The sequence below is a fragment of the Plectropomus leopardus genome, chromosome 21 (genome assembly GCF_026936395.1).
Source record: "Plectropomus leopardus strain MGB_pleo_1.0 chromosome 21, ASM2693639v1, whole genome shotgun sequence".
In the NCBI taxonomy this organism is placed as follows: Eukaryota; Metazoa; Chordata; class Actinopteri; order Perciformes; family Serranidae; genus Plectropomus; species Plectropomus leopardus.
The window spans coordinates 9,119,406-9,143,980 of record NC_142196.1 but is presented as its reverse complement, the minus strand read 5'-3'; the positions used below and the strand labels follow the sequence as shown (position 1 = coordinate 9,143,980).

The following is a 24,575-nucleotide window of genomic DNA, read 5'->3' as shown; positions in this document are numbered from 1 at the left end:
GCATATCTAACAACGTATTTGGAACATGTGTGACAGCAATTTGCAACACACTGCGTCTTATCTGTTCACGGTCGGCTTTATGCGTTGTCATGGGTAGATTGTACACAAATCAACTCGCCAACAGTTTACAAGGCTGCAGATGCATGCCCAAAAGCTACATGCTTCTGGTCAGAAAAAGAAACACATATACTTTTAAACATGAAAGACTATGGCATCAACAGGTCTTTGGATATGCTCAAAAATCGCAACGCCGACCTTTTCTCTCTTTAATACGTTAACCACCTTCTTTAAAAGTATTTTGATGCAAACAAGAGGGGCTCTAGCTGTTACAGTTTTCTATATTTTGACATGATAAAGGACATGTTGGGCATGTTAACTTGAGTATACACAGCTGCATAGAAGAGTATTATTTTTTATTGGCCATTGAAACAGATTAGGTTGAATTTCATCTTTGTTGGAAGAAGGGCAAAAATTTGAATATTTTGTGTATGTTAACTAGTCTCTGTTATTATCTTTTGTAATGCAGAGCAGGTGGATCAAGGATCCAACAAAAACTAAACTGAAAGGCAGGAAGGACTATCGAGGCTGATGCAGGCCAGGTGTGTAGATGGTAAACGAGTGAAAGGCAGCGCAGGACCACAGGAGCAGAAAACACAGTAACTGAAACCCAAAAACTAAGAAAACACAATCCTCTCAATAATAATCTGACCAAGTGAAAGTAAAGACAGACTTACTTCTTATACACTAGACCAGTCTTCCCAAAAGTCAACAGGACACAGACTGTAACATAAAACATAAAGAATAAATTTATCGTGTTGGTTGTTATTAAACCAAAACACTTTGCCATTCAATACGAACAAGAAATGTTATATGCAAATGCAGCCCTGTCTTCTAGAAATGTAACGCAAAAAATGTTGATACTATATACATGGTATTTCATTTGTTTTGAAACCTGAGCAACATGGCCTGATTTCTGTCAAAAACACAAAAGGAAAGCAATGATCAACGAACTTAGCAAGAAATAGGTGAAGAAGTACAAGAAAATGACGTAGAAATTAGCGAAAAAAACCCAAACAAACAAAAAACAAAAAATCAAGTAAATAACTTGAACTGCTTAAAAATGATAATACATCTATAAAAATTAAATTGACTATTCATGATTATTTTAAAAATAGTTTGCTCAAGATTGTTTACTACACAAAGGGAAATCTATTACAGCCACTGCAAAAATTAAAAAGTATTAGGTGTTTTTCGAGGTCTTTGTTAAGCTCTGTCAGCAGTGTTATTTCTTTTCACTCATGAGCAGCTTCTCCATTTGAGCATCACACTTTGTGACAATGTTGTCATACGTAGTCATACATATTCTGCCAAGATTTAACTAAGTAGAGAATTTGGCCACAGCGTCTATACTTTCTCTCACTGATGGCACGCTGCAGAGTAAATCCCCATAACTGATTTCAGCATTCGGTTGTCCCCTCTTGTGAATCCTAAGGTCCCACAGGGTGAGACAGGGCTGACTAAAACTGAAGCGTAGGGGTTCATGACTGACGCAGCAACATCAAAGGCTCCGGGAAGAAAAAGAAAATATCCTGAAGAATGTCCATATGGATTTTCACTGACCGCCTTAGGACATCGTTTACAACGCGGACAACCCACTCAAACTTGCTCTTACACTTGGTTACGGTCTTGGCGAGTCTTTCAAGTCTTGGCTCCCCAAATGAGCCTACAAGGAGCTGAAATCTGCAGCTTTTAAACTGCATCCTGATAAGAAGGACTCTTAAAAACAGAGTTTATATTTTCGAACTCAAACACCCCTCTGGGAGACTACTTTTTCTCGTGTGCTTCATTTTATCATCAGTTAACTGCAGGATAGTGTTTCAGCGGCCGGGGAATGAGATCGTCATGTCAACGTGATGAAACAATGGAGATTGTATTGTGGATTGGTTTGGGAGTGGGTGGAGAGATGAGGTTATGTCTTTTGCATGCTGCCGCAATGGATTCAATGATAATAACAGCAGTGAACACAATAGCAAAAAGCTGCAGGATGCCTCGTGCTATCTCTGAGTGGAGGATTCTCCTCAGTTATCAGCAGGCTGTATGTTAGAAAAACATAAATCCTTGAAATACACTTGCTATCTTTCACATCAGTCTTTGATGATTATAATGTGGCAAGTTTCTTATGAGCCACACACACAGATCGACAGATGTGTTCTCCAGTCTTGCGATGTGTTTTACACAAGACACAAACAGATGCGTTTAAGTGTTTGGACAATGTTATTGAGTTTTCTGTGAATAAAATGGAGGAAGAAAATCAATCATCTGAACATCTGCATGAAAATTTGCATAGTAAAGTGCCATCATAATCACCATTTTACCAATTCCTATCGATACATACTTACTTGGAGAGACTGATTTGCAGCATAATCAGAAGCTCTTTTGCATTTTCTCTTAGTTTTTGTCCTTATTTCTTATTGTTCCCTCTAAAAAGCACAATGTAAGTTGTTCCTGTGAGAACTATTCATTGTTGACTACATTTATAAAGAACTATTTTTGAAGAAATGTGGTTGAAATTCATGGTGGGTTGATCTTCCTCTCATGTTACACCTGATGATCAGTTTAATTGTCACGAGGAGTGCTATTAAAGCTATGAAAAAAGCTGGCTCTGAAGTTAGTTTTCTCAAGTCTTAGAAAGCAACCCCGATGACGTCATTGTGATGTCAATGGGTTACCATGTGCTTGATTTTCGACACTCTGTGTTACAAATTCCAGATGTGGAGTTTCAGAGATGTTGGCATTCATCAGACAGGGAGGAGCAAACTAAAGGGCTGTTGGATTGCATTTTGGGAACTGTAGGATCTAGTATTTTTTGGGTTAGATTGCTCCTTTGATTTGGACCATCCCTTTGTTCAGGGCTCCAAGTTATGATGATTGATGTATAAAACGTGGGGAGAAAAGTGAAAAATGCATATCACAGTTCCCTAAAGCCCAAGATGATGTCATAAGATTGCCTGTTTTGTCCAACCAACACCCAAATAAATTCAGCTGAAGAAAAGACACACATCCTTACAACTTAGATGCTGAAATAAGGCAGTGTTTGCTTTATTTTTCTTGAAAAACATTCAACATTCATTGATTATTGAAGCAGTTGCAGGTTTTTTTTTGTGTCGGCCTATTTATTAATTAATCATTTCAGCTCTACATTTGAAAAATCGGTCTCATGCAAATCCCTCCAAAAACCACTAATGAAATTGTATTACTGGAGTAAAACGTAGATTTTTTTTTGATAAAAAAATAAGGATTAACTTAACTTTCATGCACAAAAGTGAGCTTTTATATAGTCTGTAGTAGTAGAGGTATCATTGTTCTGGGGTAGATTGCATTCTTGTTACTTGCTAAGAAGTACTAATTCATTCCCACTTTACTATATATGTCACATTTACATTCATAAGTTTTCTCTCAGCAGTCTGTGTTTATGTGTGGTACAGTATAACTGGTGGTACCCTGCCGGTCAGTTGTGAGCAGCCTGCTGATTCAGACAGTGTGAAATTCAACTGGAGTTACCTCACCTGTCAGCGAAGGGAGGATTTTTCAGATCAGATGTGCTCATGCATCAAGACCTCCAGTTGCGAGAGAACATCAGTATGCTGGTGAAGTGTTTGTGTGTTTGTCTGCATGTGAAAACCATGCAAATGTGTGATCACTTGGGTAATATGCTCCCCTATTAATGTGAACATAAAACATTCAGGGAGCGCAGGAGTGAAGGACTTCTGGGATCTGCTCTGAATTGTATGTGTATGTTTGTGTGTGTGTGTGTGTGTGTGTGTGTGTGTGTGTGTCCTGAGGGGCTGTAGTCAGTGGAAATTGATGTGATTTACCTGGACAGCAATGATGCCCTTGCTTTTGACCTTACCCTACTGAGATGAAGTTATTAGAAGGGAAAAAGATAAAGACTCACACTGAAAGCATATACTGTTAACTGTCCTTCCAGTGGAGCACATAACTAAACTGAATTTTCGTCCAAGAGATGGAGTAAGAGTGTGACATAGTTAGGGGACTGGGAGTGTCTTCTTTAGGGATTGATTCTGTTCCAAAGTTTGTGCTGGAACATGAGTTTTTGAACATTAGAAATCCCAGCAGCTGGAGCACTGGATGCAGAAAAAAGTGTTACTTATGGTCCAGTTGTCACGTAGCACAGAGTTTGTGGCACATTTAACTTCATGCTTTAGAAATATGCACTGCAGTGTCATGTTGTGTTCACAACATTGTTTCATGTGATGGTGGTTCATTTTAATGACACTTGCACTTGACAAGTGAAAAATATCCATATGTGATACAATTCTCAGTACAATGGGGGAAAAATGACATTGAGGGCATACAACCTTTTTTTTATGAAAAGATAAATATAACAAGACCATGACATGGCAGTATGCAGGTTTCCATTAACCCCTTATATCGAAATTGCGAATATAAAATACACCAAATGAAAATACATCAATTTGGAAAAAACTCCCATTCATCGCATGATGTGGTATTTCAGGGGATTCGAAAAAGCCATATTTCGCAAAACTGCAGAAGTAGGCCCCCTTATGATGCAGCAGGCGCTACAAGAGGTGTTATTGCATCGCATAACTTCTAAAGTTGAACAGATCATCCAGAGGTTTTGAATCCACAATTCCTCTGTGGAATCGTGGACTATCATCTCCCAGAAATCCCTCTTACATGGCCACTCTCATATATAACAGGGTTGCCTTTTCCATTATCACTCACCTAACATGCCTACATCACCTTTGATTGGAAATAATAGCAGCTAATGCAGTGGCTGTAATAGACTGGCATTTGGAAAATATCACTTAAGTTTCGTGCAAATCTGTAACGGAAAGCCACCTAATGAACCACCTGATGAATTTACTTTACTTGATTAGTAGCAGAGAACAGCAGAACGATGGTAGCAAGCATTAACAATAAGAGAGAGCAAGAATCCAGTATACTATGGAAATAGGTAATGAAATAATTTCTAATATTTAGAATCAATTTGTATTGATAAATCAATATTTAGGACAACACTACTTGACATTGCACATCCTTGGGTCCTTAGCAATACGCCCTCCAAGTGTGAAGTCGGACAGACATAAAGGGACGCTCCATCTATTTAAGTAAGAATTCGGTTTCTGCTGTCTGAGTGTAAAATTGGCCACGGCTCATAAATAATACTTGTTAACCAGTATTTCCTGTGCTGAGACTTTGCTGAAATCACTATTTTATGATCACAGCCTCTGAAGGTGATCGGGCTTATGTCATCATATGTTACCCACACTAAAACACGAGTCTCGCAGATTGCGATGTGGTTTTAAAAAGCTTGGCTTAGAAGAAGATACATTTTCAGATTTAGCTGGCTTAGTGTGGACATGCTCCATTTTCTTGAGAAGCTCCACTCTCTTAACCATATGCACGACTGTGGAATTAATGCAAGTAAAGCAGTGTTTGATGAGGACAGCAGTGGACTAAATGATGCAGGCAATGAAGACTGGGGAGAAAATGGCAAGCGTGTGTCGCATTCCAATCAGCTACACGTCTGTATATCCAAACATACTAATTATGTATTATGGGCGTTAATGAGCCATGGCACTGATTGCCAAACATTAGCTAGTCTCTCTCTTCGAGCAAATCAGGCATTTATTGGCTCCCTTTTATACACCGGCTGCATCTGTCAAACCAACGCGCACACACATTCATGTATGCATATAACCACAAATACGAATAATCAACTGCCTGTGCAAAAACGCAATTATTTCATATACATTTTGTACTAGCCTGCATTGTATTTCCTTTCTACACTGTGTATTTTTTATGTAAATGTTGTGTTTTTTGTAATGTGAATTTAGCATCCATTGTTTGCCACCAGGCACAGTAACACAGACTGGGAAAGGGCTGTTAAATATTCACATGTCCTTTGGTTCCAATCTGTTTCAGCAGAAAATGTTTGATGTGAAAAGTGTGGGAGAGAAGAGCCTTTTGGTTTTCTCCCTGAAACACAAACAGCATGTTACTGACTCTCTTTCCTGCTTTTCATAAATGTTTCAGTAAGCATAGGCTGCAAAAATGAGATAGCATGACAAGGTTAGTGAAGATTTTGAAAACTTGTTGATTGATACACACTTGAAATGAAAAAAAAAATACATTTACAGATGACATTTTGAATCCTAACAAACCTTTATAGCTCCCTGTAGTCTTTTAAATGTGTTTTTGAACTACAGTATATTAGCTTAAGCCAAATTGGAGCCTTAAATTCCTTCACTGTTGCAGCAGAAGGAGGTTTTTTTTCGTAAACTCTCCAGACTAACCTGTTTCTTACACAGTATGAAGACACTGCGAGACAGGACGTGCTGCAATCTATGAAACAACTGCTCTAAAGCATCAGGTGGGAAAGTCCCCCTGAAATAACGGTCAGCGCGGGCTGCAGATGATGCTAACATTATCTGAAGGAGCTCTCACACCTGCTTGTTTGGTGCGGTCGGATAAACCCCCTCAAGTATTCCCCTCCTGGTTCATCTCATGTGGTGGCAAAAACCCGAAAGCAAACAGCTGATCCTTGGTCAGCCTTAGTGAGGTAGTCACATGCATCTTTCATGTGAGAGTGTGAGTGTTTTAATTTAAAAAGTTATGATGAGGGGTGCATGATAGGTTGATAATTTAACCCTTTCAAACCTGGTGTGACATCACTTTTTTTGTGCTGCTTTCAGACGCCTTTCACAAGTATTGAAACCTTTGAACCCTGAGCAAATTTGTTTCAAAACATGGGAAACAAAAGGCAAAAAGCAACTTGGTGAGAAATGTTCCACAAATTTCAAAAAATAGGTAGATTTAAGAAATTATTTTTAAAAAGCTAAAAAAAGAGGAAATGTCTGGGGAAAAACAGAAAGGGGTTTAGGGAAAACTATATCCATAGCTAAATAATTATCACAATTCCATATATATATATAATATTTCACAAAATTGTTTTTAACCACTTTTTTAAGGTCATTTCCTTTTCGAAAAAGATATTTTTATGTTTTTATGTTATTTTTATGTATGTTTTTATGTATAATTTTTTTGCTTTTGTTTTGTTTTCCTTTTTTTTTTTTTTTTTTTTACAATTTTCAGTTAATTTTCTTGTACTTTTTACTTATTTCTAGCTAATTTTGGGGTAATTTCTTCTTTTGCTGCTCATTGCCTTCTTGCAATGTTTTTGAAAGAAATTAAGCTAATTTGACCAAGTTTCAAAGGGTTAACAATAATGATAATAATAGTAATAATAATAATAATAATAATAAATGCATTATTTGGATGATGGCACAGAGCGTCCATTGGCTGCAGCACCTGTGGTATGAATGAGTATTTTTTGTCATATTAGCCAAGATTGCAGTCATAAACCACAATTTTGCTTTTGTATTTGTGATTTGCAAAATGTCTCCCCAACAAGATGATGAAGCTAATTGGATTTTTGTCATTTTGACACTGCAGTTCAGTTTGTTTTCCTTTCAAACGCTGCAGTTAAGCACCATTTCCAGCACTGATTTCAGAAGTGAGTAGGTGACCTCAATTACAATCTGTAAACAGGAATAAAAAGTACTTGATTTGGAAAGCAAAGCCACAGAAAGGAGGAGTAAAAGCTGAGCACAGAAAAAACTGGGACAGCGTGCTGGATTGTGTGTTAAACCAATAAAACTGTTGGCGTGTCATACATCTAAAATGCAGCACCCGTTTTCTTAAGGTGCCCTCTACCATGAGAGACGGCAAAGGATGTCTCTGAATATATAAAGAGGAGATCAGTGGGTTTGCATGTCAATAGCAGATATTAAAAAGTGTCTTTATTTATGTCTTGGGAATAAAATGTTTTAATTGGTCTCATAATGGATCTCAAATATCTAGCAATTATTTATCTTTCCATGAAAACATCTGTGTTTGATATAGTTTAGATTTAAAATCCTGCCATTGGCATTGCAGTGTGACAATATCTAGCATCTGATTGCCATTGACCCTTTGAAACCTAAACAAATTGACTTGATTTCTATAAAAAACCTGGAAAGTGGGCAAAAAGCAACTTAAGAAGAAATGGCAGAAAGAAAGAACGTTTGTGAGAAATTTCTAAAAAGTTACAAGAAAATTACTTGAAAATAAGCAACAAAAAACAAAAACAAAAAAAGACAATAAAAACCAAGAAAGTGATTTTAACTAAATAAAAAAAAAGTTTTTTCTTTTTTTTCTGTAACAAAATTTTAGATAATTAAGAGAATAAGAAATATAGTTTTCCTGACATTTTTCCATTGTTTTTTGATCAGAGGTAATATCTCCCCCCAGGCTGTTTGCGAGACCTTTTTAGTCAAGTTGCGCATTAAGTTTTTTCCTGTGTTTTTGAAAGAAATCAAACCAAATTTCTCAGGTTTCATAGGTGTTAATGATAGTGAAAGGCATCTGGCTGCAGCACAAAACTGATGTCAATCCAGGTTTCAAAGGCTTCGTGAATGTAGTAAGTATCTGAGTTTTACTGGTTTGTAGTATAATTACTGTGTCAAGGCTGTTTTCACTTGCCACAGTATAAAATTATTAGTATATAAAACTAAATGGCTGCAATTTTTGACTTGACTTGCACTGTATGTCAATGTAGACATAAACACTTACAGTGTGAAGTGATTGTTATTTTTGCAATTCACTGAATGCAGACAGATTGCTGCCAAAACTGCACCTGCATCCAAGCACACACAGAGACACAGAGACACAGACACAGACACAGACACAGACACACACACACACACACACACACACACACACACACACACACACACACACACACACACACACACACTGTTCTCATCTCCCTTTCATCTGTGCAGACACATCCCTCATCCTGCTTTAATTACTCTGGTGTGAATCATTAGATCCGGCGGTGCAGCCATGGTCAGACAGGGCAGGTTTATTAGCCTCCATCAGAGGGCCGATCTTCGCCTCATCAACACTCATCTGCTCCATGGCTGCTGAGCCTGTGACCTCCGTTTTATGTGCACACGCTGGACACCAAAGCTAATGCAGCACGTTTGATCTTTTTAATTCGGAAGATGATGTCCTACTGTACGGGGCTCCTTTTTTCCACTTTCAGCCTCAACTTTTTGGCTGATGACACAAACGCTCAATGCAGCTTTAAAGAACAGATGATGCATTATTAAATCTTGCATAATGAAGGACAGTAGTAATCATCTCTATTTTTGCTTTGCTGACTTGGAATTAAAATCTCTTTCATTTGTGGTCATTTTCTGGACATCCTAATGAACAGTGGTGCAACAGCTGATGGATGTAATACTTGCGAGTCTTCAGAGGCTCCACTTGGCTGTGTGCAGATGGTCAGTTCTGTTGCGAACGAGTGTGACTCATGTGTTCAGCGAAGCCAAAAAGCACAACTATATACGACTCGTCCCCCCAAAGTCGCCTGCCAGCCAAATCTGGAAAGCCTCCAAAACTGTGTTCAGCACGCAGTGGATCTTCAGCTTTCGGACATGTTGTACCTGCCAGCTGGCCTCCGGATGTCATGCCCTTCATTTATTATTGGAAGGAGAACTATATCGACTCTGTCTGATAACTGTGTGAGGATTAATAACTGGAAGGAGGAGAAGAATCTCTTTTGAGTTTTGGAGGATGCACTCAGAAATGTGTCATCCGCACTGCAGCCTATTGGACTCTAACATTGACATGCATTGTTTTTTCATGTGTTGAGTTGATTGTTAATGCGGAGTTGACATGTTGCAAGTAGTCCCCACACTTTTGCAAATATACTCACAACTGCCAAAAGCCTAAATCATTTTCTTTCATTTTTCTTTGCTTGCTAAAGGGCAAACTGATTACAGAAGCTGTCTAACCTCCAGGCTGCTGCTTCGGGACTTCAGTCTGTGCTTAGCTGATAGTTTGACAGCTCTGAACAGGCTTTAAAGGTGTTAGTGTGGGCTCTTGTTTTCTAATGTAACATGCTGCAAAAAAGTTTCCGTACTGCACAGCAATGCTTAGCACTCATAAATTTAGGGCAAAATTATTCTGAATAAATTGTTAGTTTGTTTGAGAATTGGAACACTAGTGCAGTTTTAATTGCAGCATAAGAGACACTAGCATTAATAAGTGGAAGATGAATTGTTCTCTGACTGGGACACTGATCTTCAAGGCCTCAAAGAAAAAAACATTTAATATGTAGATTGTGTTATTAATAGTAAAAAACACTCAAATGATCAAGTGTATGTCCAAGAAAACTAGTGAATTATGGAAAGCAAGTTAACCCTTTGAAACCTGTTGCCTTTTATTTATTTTTTTTCAATTTGCCAAGTTGCTCATTGCCTTTTTCTCAAAGAAATCAAATTTTCTCAGGTGCCAGAGGTTTAAATGCTTATGGAAGGCATCATCAAAACTGATGTTGATCCAAGTTAAAGGATTAAGCATTTTGATTAGATTTTCTTATTTGTTAGATTGCCTTTAAATGCATGAATAAATGCATGTCTGAGGTACTGGTGGCTCTCCTCTCATGATGTGTTATCGCAGCCTCTGAGGTCCATGTCGCTCTGCCACAAACACGGCTCTACATCCTCCCACCGTTCAGCTGCTCACCACTAATATTTCCCTTTGATCAGAGCTGCCACTGATAAACTCAGCTTGTGTTTCATGGTAATGCACCGCTGCCTCTGATGTCTGTGAGGATAAAATGCCAGACTTTGACAGATTTATGGAATTTGAAATGTCAGTCAGTGTCATCCACCTTCTATTTGATGGATGTGATACAGTTTGATTGATTATACGTTGTTCAATTGATCACCACAGTCCTTAAAGTGGAGGTCTTTGTGGTTAAAACACTGAATGCTGATACTGAAAACAGTTCAAGTCCATCAATCAGCAGCATTGGAGCGTTCATTTGAAATCAGTGACACACAACATGTCACAATATTAGTCCCAGTGGTGCACAGTGTTACAGTGCAGCTTAAAGGGTGTCAGCAGAAACATGTTATTGCCTCTCTCTGTGTTCCACTGTTGAGTCTTTTTACTGTTGGGGGAAGGGAAAGGCCAGTTGTGTGACCAGTATTGATCTCTGAGAGCTAATGCTCCAGGCCAGATGTATCTACGGCTACATCTGTGATGCGTTTGTGTGAATGCGAGCATGCAGGCAGTCTATTCATCGGCACGTCTGCGTGTTATGTCAGCGGACAGATGACCCACAAAGACAGGTTTGTGGGCTGTTTGCCAGGTTGCAAAGTGTGAATGAGTGGTGCTCCCGTTGACTCAGATCATAAAACATGTATCCTTCTTTTGGCAGGTGTGTTCAGCTGTGATTAGTCAAGCAGGTCACAAACACACACACACACATACACGTACGCAGGGTCAAGGGCACTGGCTGGACTGAGCACAACAGCGTGAAATTACATGTCATACTAATAGCAATCACGTCAGCCCACGAGAGCATGCGGTTAACTTCCCAGCACGATCAATTACTGATCAGTTCATGTGACGCCGCTCTGCGTCTGCTTCTCTGCTAACTGTTGACTGTGTGTCGAATTAGTCATCCTGTGCCGCAACAACATTCTCTCTTTATTTCATTTGGCATCATGTCTACATTTATGTGTAGGTGTTTTGTGTGTGTTTGACAATACAATTAAAAAAAATCCCCATGGTGATAAAATACACCAAATTAATATTGTATATATTGTAATTACTTGAATTTTAGAATTCAAGTTGGCTTGTGTGACTTAATTAACTCCCTTATAGAGTAGCAGTGTGTCTGTTATTGTGCATGAATAAACAACACAGTCCCAATATGTCAGTAGTTGAGGTGGAGTGTTTGAGAATGCTGCCCTCATGTGTCTCTGCTTCAAAATACAACACCACTTGAGGACCAGACCTAAAAACAAACCCAGACTGAGTATTGTCCTTTCATTAAACTTAAGTGTGTTTTTAAGTGTACTGGTTTATTGGTTTATCTATTATTTGTTATTTATTATTATTATTATCTTTTTTGTCTTATTTTATTCTATTTTTGATTATTTTATTCATTTTGATTCATATGTATTATTTTCTTTAAATTGTCTAGTTAAAGTACTATTATTCTATTGGATTTCTATTATTTTTTAACAGTTCTGTCCCACATGTCTCTTTTGTTGATTTGCTCTTCATCTTCATTATTATTTTATGAGTTTCTAACTACAGTTTTAATGGATTTGATTTGCTTTTGTGCGGTTGAGGACTTTGTTTTATGGCTACAACTTGTACCTCACACTTTGAAGTGTATTATAATAAAATAATTTGTCCTTTATTCCCATTGCAGGTTATGGACACCTTGTCTAAACTTTCCCACACGGTGATTGCACAACAAACTGGGATCAGGTATGTTAAAGTAAATTGACAGCATGCAAACTTACAATAAAATATGAAACATGATGCTATAATTATATTTATATATATATATAATTTAATCTGCTACGTCTCACATGAAAGGTGTATAATGATGATATTTTGAGCCTGACAGAATGCTCTCTGTTTCCGTTCACAGGCCTTTTCCATCTGAGGAGAGTGTTGAAGATGAGGATATCTACAACCACCTGGAGGAAATGATAGAGTATGTGTCTTCTCCTCTCATATACACACTCATAACAATCTTTAACACACTTGTGATTTTCGCAAGAGCTTCATTTTAAGGTGTCATTTGTTAATTTAGTCCCTTGTGTCACAGCCACCTAAAAATCTACAGGCTGTTTTGGATGCAGAGAACATTTGTTCCCTGGGTGTTGACTGGAAGGAAGCCAGATTTTCAGCATGAGCTCATCCCATACTTGTCTTATTTAAACATAAGTGGTTTATGCTCAATATTTATTTCAGCCTGTTTTCACACCTTTTTCCCACACACTTTAAACCATTAAAGGTTTAAAGTAGAGATTTTCTAATATTCAAATACCCTTAAAAGTTGAACTGGAGTAGATCGTTTTGCGAACATCAAATTATCTGTTTAATATATTACACTGTACTGTTTTTTTTCTCAATAGCATTTTATGGTTTGCATGGCTGCCAAGCTAGATGCCCTGCACTTAAAGGAGGAATTCGCCACATTTTAAGTGGATATCCAATCAGTGTTGATGGTAAATAGTTGATTGAAGCAAAAAACCTCAGTGTGTGCTGTAATGACAGAGAAGCTAAGTTTTTTTGCTTTTGCACAGCCCTTATTCCAGTACTTAAATGATGCATTGTGCCCAAATCTGGGCATCTTAATTGTGGCTGTGGCTATAAATAGTAACTACATAGACTAGATCACCAGAAAAAGAAAATAAATGTAATAACATTATAGCAATTTCAACAAAAAAAGCATGGCTTATTGTACCTGGAAGCTGTGTAGCATAACAATAGCCAAAAGCTGTTACTTTTTTTTTTGGTCAAAACACAGAGTTAGGTGACAAAAATACTCACTCAGTGGTCATGAACCTTTCTCAACAAACTTCATTTTAAAGTAACTTTATTAGAACTAAAACAAAGTGACCAAGTAGCAAAGTCATAACATTATTTAATCCACCTACATTTCAAATAGGACTCCTGACACAAAGCTCTTTATCTAGATGTAGTGCAATTTTGAAGGTAATATGGTTTCTAATTTTTGGATTTTTCCCCCAATATTTTTCCTTTTATGCATTTTTTGCTATTATTTTGTCTAATTGAAAGCTTGACTTCTTGTGATTATGGATCAATTTATGATGATTCTCCAGAAAACAAGAGGCCGATTTATCAAGATGATGAAGTAACTCATCATGAGAAAATGACTTTTGTTTTCTCAAGTTAACTTGAAATTTTATATTATATTATATATTTTATATTCCTCAGGGCACCTTCATAAATGTTTCCCAGTTTTTAGGATTTTAGGAGTTTACTGTTTAACATTCTGCATTGCTCACTTAATCTATTTATTTTTTTAATTACTAATTCACCAACGCAGTGTTTTAGTTATTATGATGTTATAATTTCATGATCACAAAGAGCTGAGCACTTAATTTTGTTCCTCTCATGTATTGTGTGGCTAGAATGACAATAAAGAACCCTTGATCCCTGAAAATTAGTGTTTGGTCAGTGTGATTACACCTAATTTAGCCTTAGAGATCACTGTCATGACTGCTGGGTGACTGAAGTACAGTCTGATCTGCTGATCAATAACAGGTACTCCTTGATCTGGCATTTTCAGCTTCTGCTCGTGGTTGATGATCTCTGATGAACATTAAGTAATAAAAGGAAGTACCCTTTTGTTTTACTCATAATAACGAGTTGAATATCTCATTATCTCTATAACAAATCTTTTTTCAGGATAACAAAATAATTAACACATGATCTGAAGATCACGGCATTCAAAAAAAAAAAACTGCAAGCGTGGGCCTTTTTTTTACATCCGTAATAAACAACAAATCCTTATATTTGCTTAATGTTGGATTAGAGTCAAATGTAACTTCCTGGATTCAAGCAAAAGCCATTAACAACTATGGAAAAATATGGGATTGGTTTCGAGTATCATTTTAAGGGCAGAGCTAGTGTAACTTGTGTGGAGATGTAAGTCAGTGGAGACAGATAATCTTACAGTAAAACTGCTGTTGGGAAGCCTCACACTGACTCGGTGCTCTGGTCTATGTTTAGCGCTGACAGCTCCTAGGGTAGGAAGCAGCCCACTAGTCAGTAGTGACAGAGGAAAACAGCAGTCTGACAGCAGCCAGCAGTGGATGCGGGGTGGAAGTGGCAGCCTGAATCACATTAAACAGAGCCGCGTTCAGCTCTCAACTCCAATCTGCTCAGTGTCCGGCAGAAAATGGACACAATGCGCACAGAAACATATACATCCACTCAAGAGAGCTTCACTATTGAACTCTAGCTGACACTGTCAAAAGTCGTGACCAAAATATAGCTGAAGGAGACGCTGCTTTTTGATCCTTTGAAAAAAATCAAGTTACATTCTAACTGCCCACCTTCAAGTTATAACTGAGCAAAAAGAAAAAACTGAAATACAGCAATGTGTCTGTCAGAAACCTGCAGACAGTCTAGGACAATATTTCAACACGGTCTACTCATGAACAACACATAGAAAATAGTGCTTTTCACTGATTGGCCACAGAAAGTGAAAGCGTCATTTGCTCGGACATTATTTGGGCTGGTGTGGACTTCATGCCAGTGCAACTAAGATAAACTTTCATGTCTTCTTTCTACATCCAAACATCCACACAGCTTTAGTATCAAACTAACAATTTTTAACGTAGCATTTAGTGTGGACTTTGCACCCTAACTTAAGAGAGAACTTATGCACAGCTGGTGCGACAGGCCGCAGGTCTGCCTGGTGTAGATGGCTAATCACAGCACAGCTGGATGGGACAAAGGGGATTGGAAAAACGTTGCGCCTGAGCAATGGATGTAAAGCAACTACAGTGTGCAGACATGAGCTGGTATATTCTGGTTAGATTATTAGACTTCTGCCACATTCTGTCAGAAATACGGCAAACACATCTTCCCTCTCAAGAAAAACTTTAGTTGCATTGATTGTTCTTTAGTGAAAATATACTATTCAGTCCGTTTGATACTGACATGATAGTGGCTCCCACAGAAAGTTTCACATCAGCTGCAGCCATCTTAGTTGTTTTCATAAGTCCCTCAACAATGCTCCACTTCACAGTCTTCTTCTCAAATATGCCTCATGTTACATAAACGGTTGTGATTGGCCATGTGCATCTTAGGTCACAGGAAATCTGTGCAAAGCGGAGGAGGTCAGCCTTAGTCGCAGATTCCTCTGGTTCTGAGGCAATCTGCAATTTATCTCCACCTTCACAGCCTACATATTCCATGCTTATTTCTCAGCCGTCACCTCACCCATTCTTCACCCTAATACACCAGCATGCTACACATCCTGATGCTTTACATGCTCTGTCTAAAGACTCCTCTCACATTTATTCCCTCTCAAGGACATTTGGTTCTAAAGTGCACACACACAAGCACTGAGTCATGTCATGTTAGCCCAGTTGCTAGGGCACAGTAATTGGCTCAGAAGTGAGCAGTCAGAACATGCCTGTGGCGTCACACTTAACAGTCTTTGCTAGTGTGTGTGCGCGCGTTTTTCTGAGCCACTTTCACAGCCATGGATTAAGTGTTGTCCCCCGCTAACAAGATTTGTAGTATAGTATTAAAATCCACTTCAGTAAAACCAGAACGTTGTGTTTTCTCTTAAACCTTTCATGTACCTGTCAGGAGTAAAAACCATTACCCACTCACATAAACTCAGGATCAAACAGCAGTGTGATGTAATATAATGTCAGTACTATATTCTGTCTTGTGTGCTGCAGTGAGAACGGCGTGGAAGATGAGGAGGATCTGTATGACTGTGTGTATGACGATGAAGACGGTGGAGAGATCTATGAGGACCTGATGAAGACAGAAGCCATTCCTCCTCCGGTTAGTCCTTCCCGCTTTGCTGTCAGTTCACTCACTTCCTTGCCATGTCTCATGGAGTGCCTCAGGGCTGTCGTGTTTCTGTGGGCCAACCCGGAAGCTAACGTCGCCCTGGTTCCCTCTTCAAAAAGCCTATGGGATTTTTTCACTGCATTTTTTCAAGTGGTGCTAAACCCCGCCCCTTGAAAGCAGGCTAGCCAATCATTAATTAGCATCAGCTAGCTCTGAGGGCTTGACAGACCATCACAAAAGGGCGGGGCTTAGCAAAGGGTAAATAAAGTCCTAAAATTCTATAGTTTTCAGCCTTAACTTCTCAGTTTTTCTTCTTAAGTTGTACACAATGTTATTCCACACTATAAATTCTGGTCAGAATTTACAAAGTTAATTGTAAATTTACTCATATTAGAAATGCTTTGTTTAATTAAAAATTATGTACCTCATACTTTATCATTATTGGCAGGCAATCTAGCGAGCGTGTGTGACTGTGACCTCGCTCAAAGGGTTGAACAGGCTACATCTGGTTGAAGACTCAACAGTCTGTCAGCCCACAGTGCTGACACATAGTAACAGTCTTGTGTGTGTGTGTGTTTGTGTGTGTGTAGGCGTTCCAGAAGCAAGCAGAGACTGACATCAGGAGCTGCTGTTTAACAGAGATCAAGCAGACAGAGGAGAAATACACTGAGACCCTGGAGTCTATAGAGAAGGTACTGTTACTGTCACTTTATAATGACACTGTGGCTCAAAATAAAATGTGCTTAACACCTTTTCTGTGAATTCATAAACACTTGTGTATGCTGTTTTATACCAATCTTTCTTCGTTTTTTTTACTTGAACATTTCTTAGTTTTTCACACAAAAAATGGAAACAGCATACGTTATACCTTCCAAGATAAAAAAGAACGAAAAAAAGGAAAAAAAAGATAAAAAAAAAAAGAAAAATTTGATTACGGAGAGATTATGGCGTAGTGTAGAGGATGAACTTAACAAAAACAGCAGGAGACATGCCCCTGGAGTATGTGTCCAGTATGACCTTCCACAATTGTTGTTCCTCATTATAAACTTCAGAAAGGTTAGATGCAGCTCCCTCCATAGAATTTGTCTCCACAAATGTTTGAAACCAGCTCCTCTTTCAGCTTATCTGCGTTCTTCCAGTTCATCGCTATCAGTCTTTCAGCTGTCATTCACCCAGTTGTTAAGATTTGTTTGTTGTGTTTTGACCAATTTTCTCAACAGTATAATTCAAAATACATATTGCTGCATCACAGTGAACAGTATAGCCAAATGATTTTGCGTAATATTTACCCTGAAGGTTTTTATCTTGGTGAGAGTCCATACCATATGATAAAAATACTGATGTCTCAGAGAAACGTGTACAAGAGTTTAGATTGTAGGTTTGTTTATTATAGGTTTATTGTTGTGAAATATTGCTAATGTCCCTTAGATCAGTTGGTTCCAACCTTTTTGGAAGATGAGCTGTTCTATTGGAATACATGGGAGTATACCTACTTTCGCCTCGATAACCTATCCGTCTACCTAGTATTATGCCCACCTCATAAAGTACCTCTATACCACTGCAAATGAGCCCTTTATATAAAGTGTTGTATTAGAGTGACCACTTCTCAAAGGTTGAATATTTTTTTTCCGAATAGATTGTTTGGCAAAAGAGGCAAAACTATCCAGAACTAATTGAATAAAAATCAAAAAATGAGGAATATGCATTAGATTATCAGAATAATATTTTTACTGTTTCCTATCACATTAATAATCAGCGCACAGCCTTAGATTTATTTCCTCATCCCAAAGAGTGATTTCGACTGCATCATCAGCCTTGGGACTAGTTTTTCAGAGTGGGTCCTCTGCAGTTGTAAGACTGCAATCAATTGATATTTTCTCTGTAAGTGGAAGTAGAATTCTGTAAAAACTGTGAAAACTACACTAGGAAAAATAAAAATGTATTAATGCATCATTTGTGTTACCAGCATGCCCTAACGTAAGACCAGGGTTGGTTTGAATGATCAGTAATGTTACTGTAATCCCAAAAATAACTTCATATTTCAGTATCAGAAATAATGAGAAATGATGCAAATGACCGATCAAAATGTACGATTACTTCCAGCAAATTTCTGACATGCACTGATTTACTCTTCATTCTCTGTGGAAATGTGAACCCACACTCAACTACAGCAGGTCAATAATCAAAGTAAAGTTAACTTTCTTTGGGTGGAAATAGTCCCATTCCACTGATTTCTCTTTGCAGTGAAAGCATGACAAGAGCACTTGAAATCAATTTGGCCTCCTTATCACTTGCAATATAGGAAACTGTGAAACTGACTGCCTGTAATTTGGGGTATAATAGAAAAAATAATGACTAGTGTAACAAATCTGTACTCCCAGAGATAAATGAAGGAAAGAATATATTTTTATTTTTGAAATTAGAAGTGGGTAATGAGTATTCCCAGCACTGCTCAGAACAAACTCTGAGAAAAGCTCTTTTGTCATAGATGTTTTCCACCTGACCCTGCACTTTTACAGGACTGTGGGAGGCACGCCGCCTCTCACCCCCCCAGCCACAGCTACTTGTCTTCTCCCCCTTGTGTATGTTCATGTCTGGAAAAAGACCTTGCCTGCTCTCCCAGCGGAGTACTCAGTAGATGAGTTTCGATATGAAGTGGATGTTGGAAGTTAGTTTGTGCTCGCCCGCTCCTTTGAGATGTAGAGGTGACTATGCGGCGGGAGCTTTCTGAGAGGAAATCATTAAATTGCAAACTCTGAAAATGAGATTATTGTCGTGACCCAGACAGTCCTCCTTGTTTTTGCTGACTGCAGCTCTTTGCAACTTGGCCCCATAATATAATAGCTTCTCACAAAATGACTTTCCCACTCTTACTCTGGAAGAGGTGAGCTTCATTCACTCACATTCTCCCTCTCTGCTGCAGCACTTTATGATGCCCCTCACCATGTTTCTGTCCATGGCCGAGATGGAAAAGGTGTTTGTGAATATCCCGGTAAGTCATTGTCTTTGAAATGTTATGACTGGGTGGTCAACTCAACATTCTTTATTTATGGGCTTTTTTCACTGAAAACATGTTGACGTGTCACAGTAGGAACGGCAGAGGTGTGAATAATAACATTAATGACAGCTTATTACCCCATTGTCACTTGTCACGCTGTCATGGATATTTTTAGTTGAATTGCAACTGTTCAAACAGTAATAAAAGTGTGTTAAATATATTGGAATTAGTAACAACACTAAGAGACTGCAGTTAAGTGAGGCTGTACCTTTAGGCACAGTTGTACTTCAGCTGGAAAGGTAAATGTAAAAGTGTCTTAAACCGGCATTCTTCTTAATGACCAGCAGGGGGCAGCTCCACTGGTTGCAAAAAGAAGTCTATTTGTACATAAGTCTATGACTAAACTGACCCGACTTAACTGGGTAAATCATGGTCCAATGTGTAGTAAAGTAGAAGATGAAGCAAGGTGTGCTTTAGGGCTTGGTTTTCTTGTGATTTACAAGTTGCTACAAAGGTGACCTGAAAATTGGAATAGAGGCGTAGAAGGGCGTATCCATGGCAGCTTGAGCCATTTGTCCAAATACGGCCACTTCTGGTTTCAAAACAATTAACCCAGATTTGTTCAGGTATAATCCCCTGATCAATGGGCTAACCTGAGCCTGACCATTTCAGGTCAGACCTAACCACAACCATCTCTGCACATGTGTAGAACAAATCAGGTTTCAGGTACAGACTGGGCAGCAACAGTCCACAAACAATTTACAACATCACTATGGCTATGTTTACTTTTTTATGCTGTCTATGCTTGCTTACAATGACAGTGCTAGCATACTCATGTTTAGTAGGTAAGATTTGCCATATTAGTGATCAGAAAACAAAGTAGACTAAAGTTTAGGCTAATGGAAATATGATCAGCTCTTCAGGTACTTTGTCTTAAACTAAAGTCAGGGAATGACCGAAATTATTACAATTCATCCTGAGGGAGACATGAATGTCTGCATTATATTTAACATGGGGATATTTTAATCAAAACCACACATCAACCTCATGTATAGACAGCCCAACTGACATTGCCATCCACTACGCCAAGCTGTTAGCACAGCTCAGAGGGGATCATATTAGTCAGAAAAATCATATTTTATGCTGTCTAGGTATCAAGTTAAGTATGCTATACTGTTTACCTGTCAAAAGGAATATTTACACATTACCATTACTCAGATTGATTTAATGTGTCATTTGCCACTGTCAAAATATTTACTTTCAAATGAAAGTTAAGCTGAAATACTTAATTGATTAGTTCATGAACAACTGTCAACTGTCTTCCTAATTCCAGGTTCTCATTTACAAGGACTTGCTGCTTATGGTTTTTTGTATGTGTTAATACACCAATTCTATTTAGGCTTTGGGCTGCTTATCACACAAAACAAGCATTTGATGGCTTAGCTGTCAAAAATTGTAATGAGCTTGGCATTTTTTAATTTTCATGGAACAAGTGATCAGAGAAAATCTTCTACAGACTTATTTATAAAGACAATAATCATTACTTTTGATGTAAATTAATATTAAAGGATCATTGCTGTCGTGTTTCAGGACCTGGTTAAAGTTCACAAATGTTTACTGCTGGAAATCCAAGACTCAGTCCACCACAGAAGTGCCCAGAACCTTTACCAGATCTTCATTACTTTCAAAGAGAGGTAAACCACGAATTTTAAAACTCCATTTATTATCCTTTAGTGTGTACATAAACTCTGAAATTTTCTTTAAAGCACTTAGAATAAATTATTTATATAAAAGTCATTATAAACTGTCCTTTGAAGTCTCAGACTCTGTTTACAGAAAAGCATGCTGGTTTCCTCCCCAATCCTTTTGCTGCATGCATTTGATCTGTCGCAGGTTGTTGATTTATGGGAAATACTGCAGCCATGTGGAAACAGCCATCACCACTTTGGATGACATTTGCAAAGAGAGAGAGGACGTACGCATGAAGCTAGAGGTGATTTTTTTTTTCAGTGTCACTAAATTATTATATAGAGCTAAAATGACAAATGTTCATTTCTCATAATCACCTCAGAACGGTCATAGAATGCCCTCAAGTGTGTACCTGAGGCATTGCAGGTGACGACACCACAGCTGACAGCATAAATGATTGTAAAGTTTTCTATTAAGCTCTGATAGTTTGCTCTGATAACTTTTGGTCATTAAGACTTCTACTTCCTTTGGACTCATTTCTAGAAAGTAAAAATAAAATTAAAGAAAGATTTTTTTGTTGTCTTGTTCCAGGAGTGTTCAAAGAGAGCCAACTATGGCAAGTTCACACTGAGAGATCTGCTAGTGGTTCCTATGCAGCGAGTTTTGAAGTATCACCTCCTCCTGCAGGTACAATGCTTCAACCTAACCTTAATATTTCTGTTTTACTTTCATCATGTCATCATGGTGTGGAAATCCTGTTCATCTTTGAATACACTCAGTATGTTTTCTTATATATATATATATATATATATATATATATATATATATATATATATATATATATATATATATATATATATATATGTATATATATCTTCTTTTAAGGACAAATTGAGTATTGATTTGTACGTGGTTCAATCCTGGCTGCTCCAGTCAACATGTTGAAGTATCCTTTAGCAAGATACTGAACCCAAAATTACTCCTGATGGCTGTTCTAACAGTGTGTGAGTGCGTGTGAATGGTTAAAAACTGAGCAGCAACTGGCATCTTGTATGGTACCATAGCTACCACTTAATGAATGTGTGTGTGTGAATGGGTGAATTTGACTTGAAGTGTGAAAGCACTTTGAGTGGTCAAAATAATAGAAAAGCACATTACAAGTGCTTTGAATCATCAATATTTCCTATGATTTACAGGCATAGAGGGGCTTTAAATGAAAAAAAAACAAAACAATTTATTATATTAAAAATTATATTAATTAATTATATTTATTCTATTTATATTATGAGTGATTATCACTGAAGATTTGTACATTTCTGTAGACCTTTGAGTTATTTTTCTTGAGTTTTAGTTCTCTGGCTGTTTTATACTTTGCTTAATTTGTAAAATGAAATGGCAGATTTATAATTGAGTTTGTACTAAAAAAAGGATACCATGCATATTGGATAAAGAGAATTTAAGAAGGTTTTAGACAAAAACAAAAAAGGAATGAAAAGAAAATTGCCGAACATCAACCATATCAGTGGTTTTGCTTCATGTTTTCGGTGCAAGCAAGTTGCATTGTCACTTCTATTAAGCTCTACTGCTTTTGTGTTCCCCAATCAGGCTCAGGGGATTAGGGGAGCAACAATAATAATGAAACTAGGGAAAAAAGAAAAAGGAAAGTAGAAATGGGTGCATAACAAAAAAAGTGACATATTTGCAAAAAACAAGGCACTAAAGGTGAACAAAGAAGGTCTTGAAAAATGTAACAAAAATACTACTTTCTCTTAAAGAAAGTAACACTAAATGCAACAATAATGACTAATTCAGTAAATAAACAAAAAACTAACCACCCTCTTCAAAACATGAGTAAAGAATGCTGATTCTGTGCGCTACAACTAGTTTCTTTGGTCTGAAATCTGACACACAAAACACACACTGACACACTGGCTCACTAGCTCCAACGTCTGGCTTTTCCAGTTCCTATATGCTGCATGCTGCTAATCATGCATCACCTGTGCTTAATCAGGAGATTAAGCACAGGTGTGCTCAGTCACTCTTTGCACAGTGAGGAGGAGGAGAGGGTGGTACCTCGAGAAGCACACAAAAAAAGAACGCAGGAAACAGGCAAAAATCTTCATCCGTAACAATTGCCTTCAAAATAATAATAAAAAAAAATGTCATCTGTCCCTCCTTAACTTTAGGGTTATTGTAGATTTTACACACAAAGTAATTGATCAATTAATCATTAAAATTACCCAACAGAGTATAAAGTAATTAAAATAGGAAATACTTCAAACTATCAAAACATTAAAATGCCAAAAAACATGATGTAATATTGCAATCCAATAAGTCATGTAACACAGCCTTACTTTTGATACTGAAAGTATATTTTTCTAATAATACTTTTGTCTTTTTCACTGATGATTACACCAACTGCTTATGCACAGTGGCTGAGAGAAAAATACTCAGTTATACTTCACTTTGTATTTCCATCAAAACTCACACTTCACAGCTGGATATAATATCAATCACTGTGTTTGTAAATGATCAAAGCCGGGCAGAAACTTCCAGTTAAAAGTCTTCACTGACTTTATAGATGGCTGTCAGTAAGTGACAAAACCCCATCAGGGACTTTTGAATTCATCAGCGGCTCTGATCATTGTCAGTCAGACATTATGAGCACAAGATGACTCGCTGTCACTAGGTGGTGCTGTTCACCACGTATGCCTCCCGTCCCCTGCCTTCGTCCTTCAGGCTGTGAGACTCCTCGCGTCTATTTCTGTGGCTTCTTTATGGCTCTCAGTCTGAAATGACCCGCACATAATAGTCATCTGATCGAGACAATCAAGGAGGAGGAGAGAGAAAATAGATAAAGTGAAGTGAGGACTGAAAGAGAGAGCAGCAGGTAGAACAACACAAACAACTAAAGACAGACAGAGAGGTGGAGGAGAAGTATTGTGAAGTGGTGAGAATCTGGATGTGAAGCTGAGCTGAGGCTGAGGAAACTGTGCACAAAGTCAGGAAGACAAATTGCTGCAGATAAAAACATTTTAATGAAAATGTCTCAAAGGACTTTTCTTCATTGATGCATTTTGACTATGCAGGACATATAGTGTTCCCAAATGTTCATTTATGTTTTCATGATTTTAATGCTGTTACGTTAAAATTCTTCTTAAATTTTTTTTTTTTTTTAAATATAGCTCCATTATATAGCTTTATAAAGTTACATTTCTTCAGGGTAAATCATGTGTATTCATGTGCGTGCGTGCGTGCGTGCGTGCGTGCGTGCGTGCGTGCGTGCGTGTGTGTGTGCTTGTGTGGTTGTGTAGGTGACAGGGGCACCTCTTCCTCCTTGTCATCCATAAAGAGGGCTTAGAGTGTCATGTTTTATTTCTTAATTCTGTTTTTTTGGTTAATAGCTCAAATTTAGAAT

At 37.9% G+C, this 24,575-nt stretch overlaps 1 protein-coding gene across 2 annotated transcripts in view; it reads left to right on the top strand.

Moving 5' to 3' along the window:
• vav3a (vav guanine nucleotide exchange factor 3a) overlaps positions 1-24,575 on the top strand; it is a 107,794-nt gene that overhangs the window by 37,978 nt on the left and 45,241 nt on the right. For both annotated transcript variants that reach the window (XM_088071675.1, XM_042510017.2), the window contains exons 3-10: positions 12,326-12,384; positions 12,551-12,616; positions 16,353-16,461; positions 17,061-17,162; positions 19,394-19,462; positions 21,059-21,162; positions 21,362-21,461; positions 21,749-21,844. In XM_088071675.1, the coding sequence (XP_087927801.1) occupies positions 12,326-12,384; positions 12,551-12,616; positions 16,353-16,461; positions 17,061-17,162; positions 19,394-19,462; positions 21,059-21,162; positions 21,362-21,461; positions 21,749-21,844 (705 nt within the window). The remainder of the gene's footprint in view (positions 1-12,325; positions 12,385-12,550; positions 12,617-16,352; positions 16,462-17,060; positions 17,163-19,393; positions 19,463-21,058; positions 21,163-21,361; positions 21,462-21,748; positions 21,845-24,575) is intronic.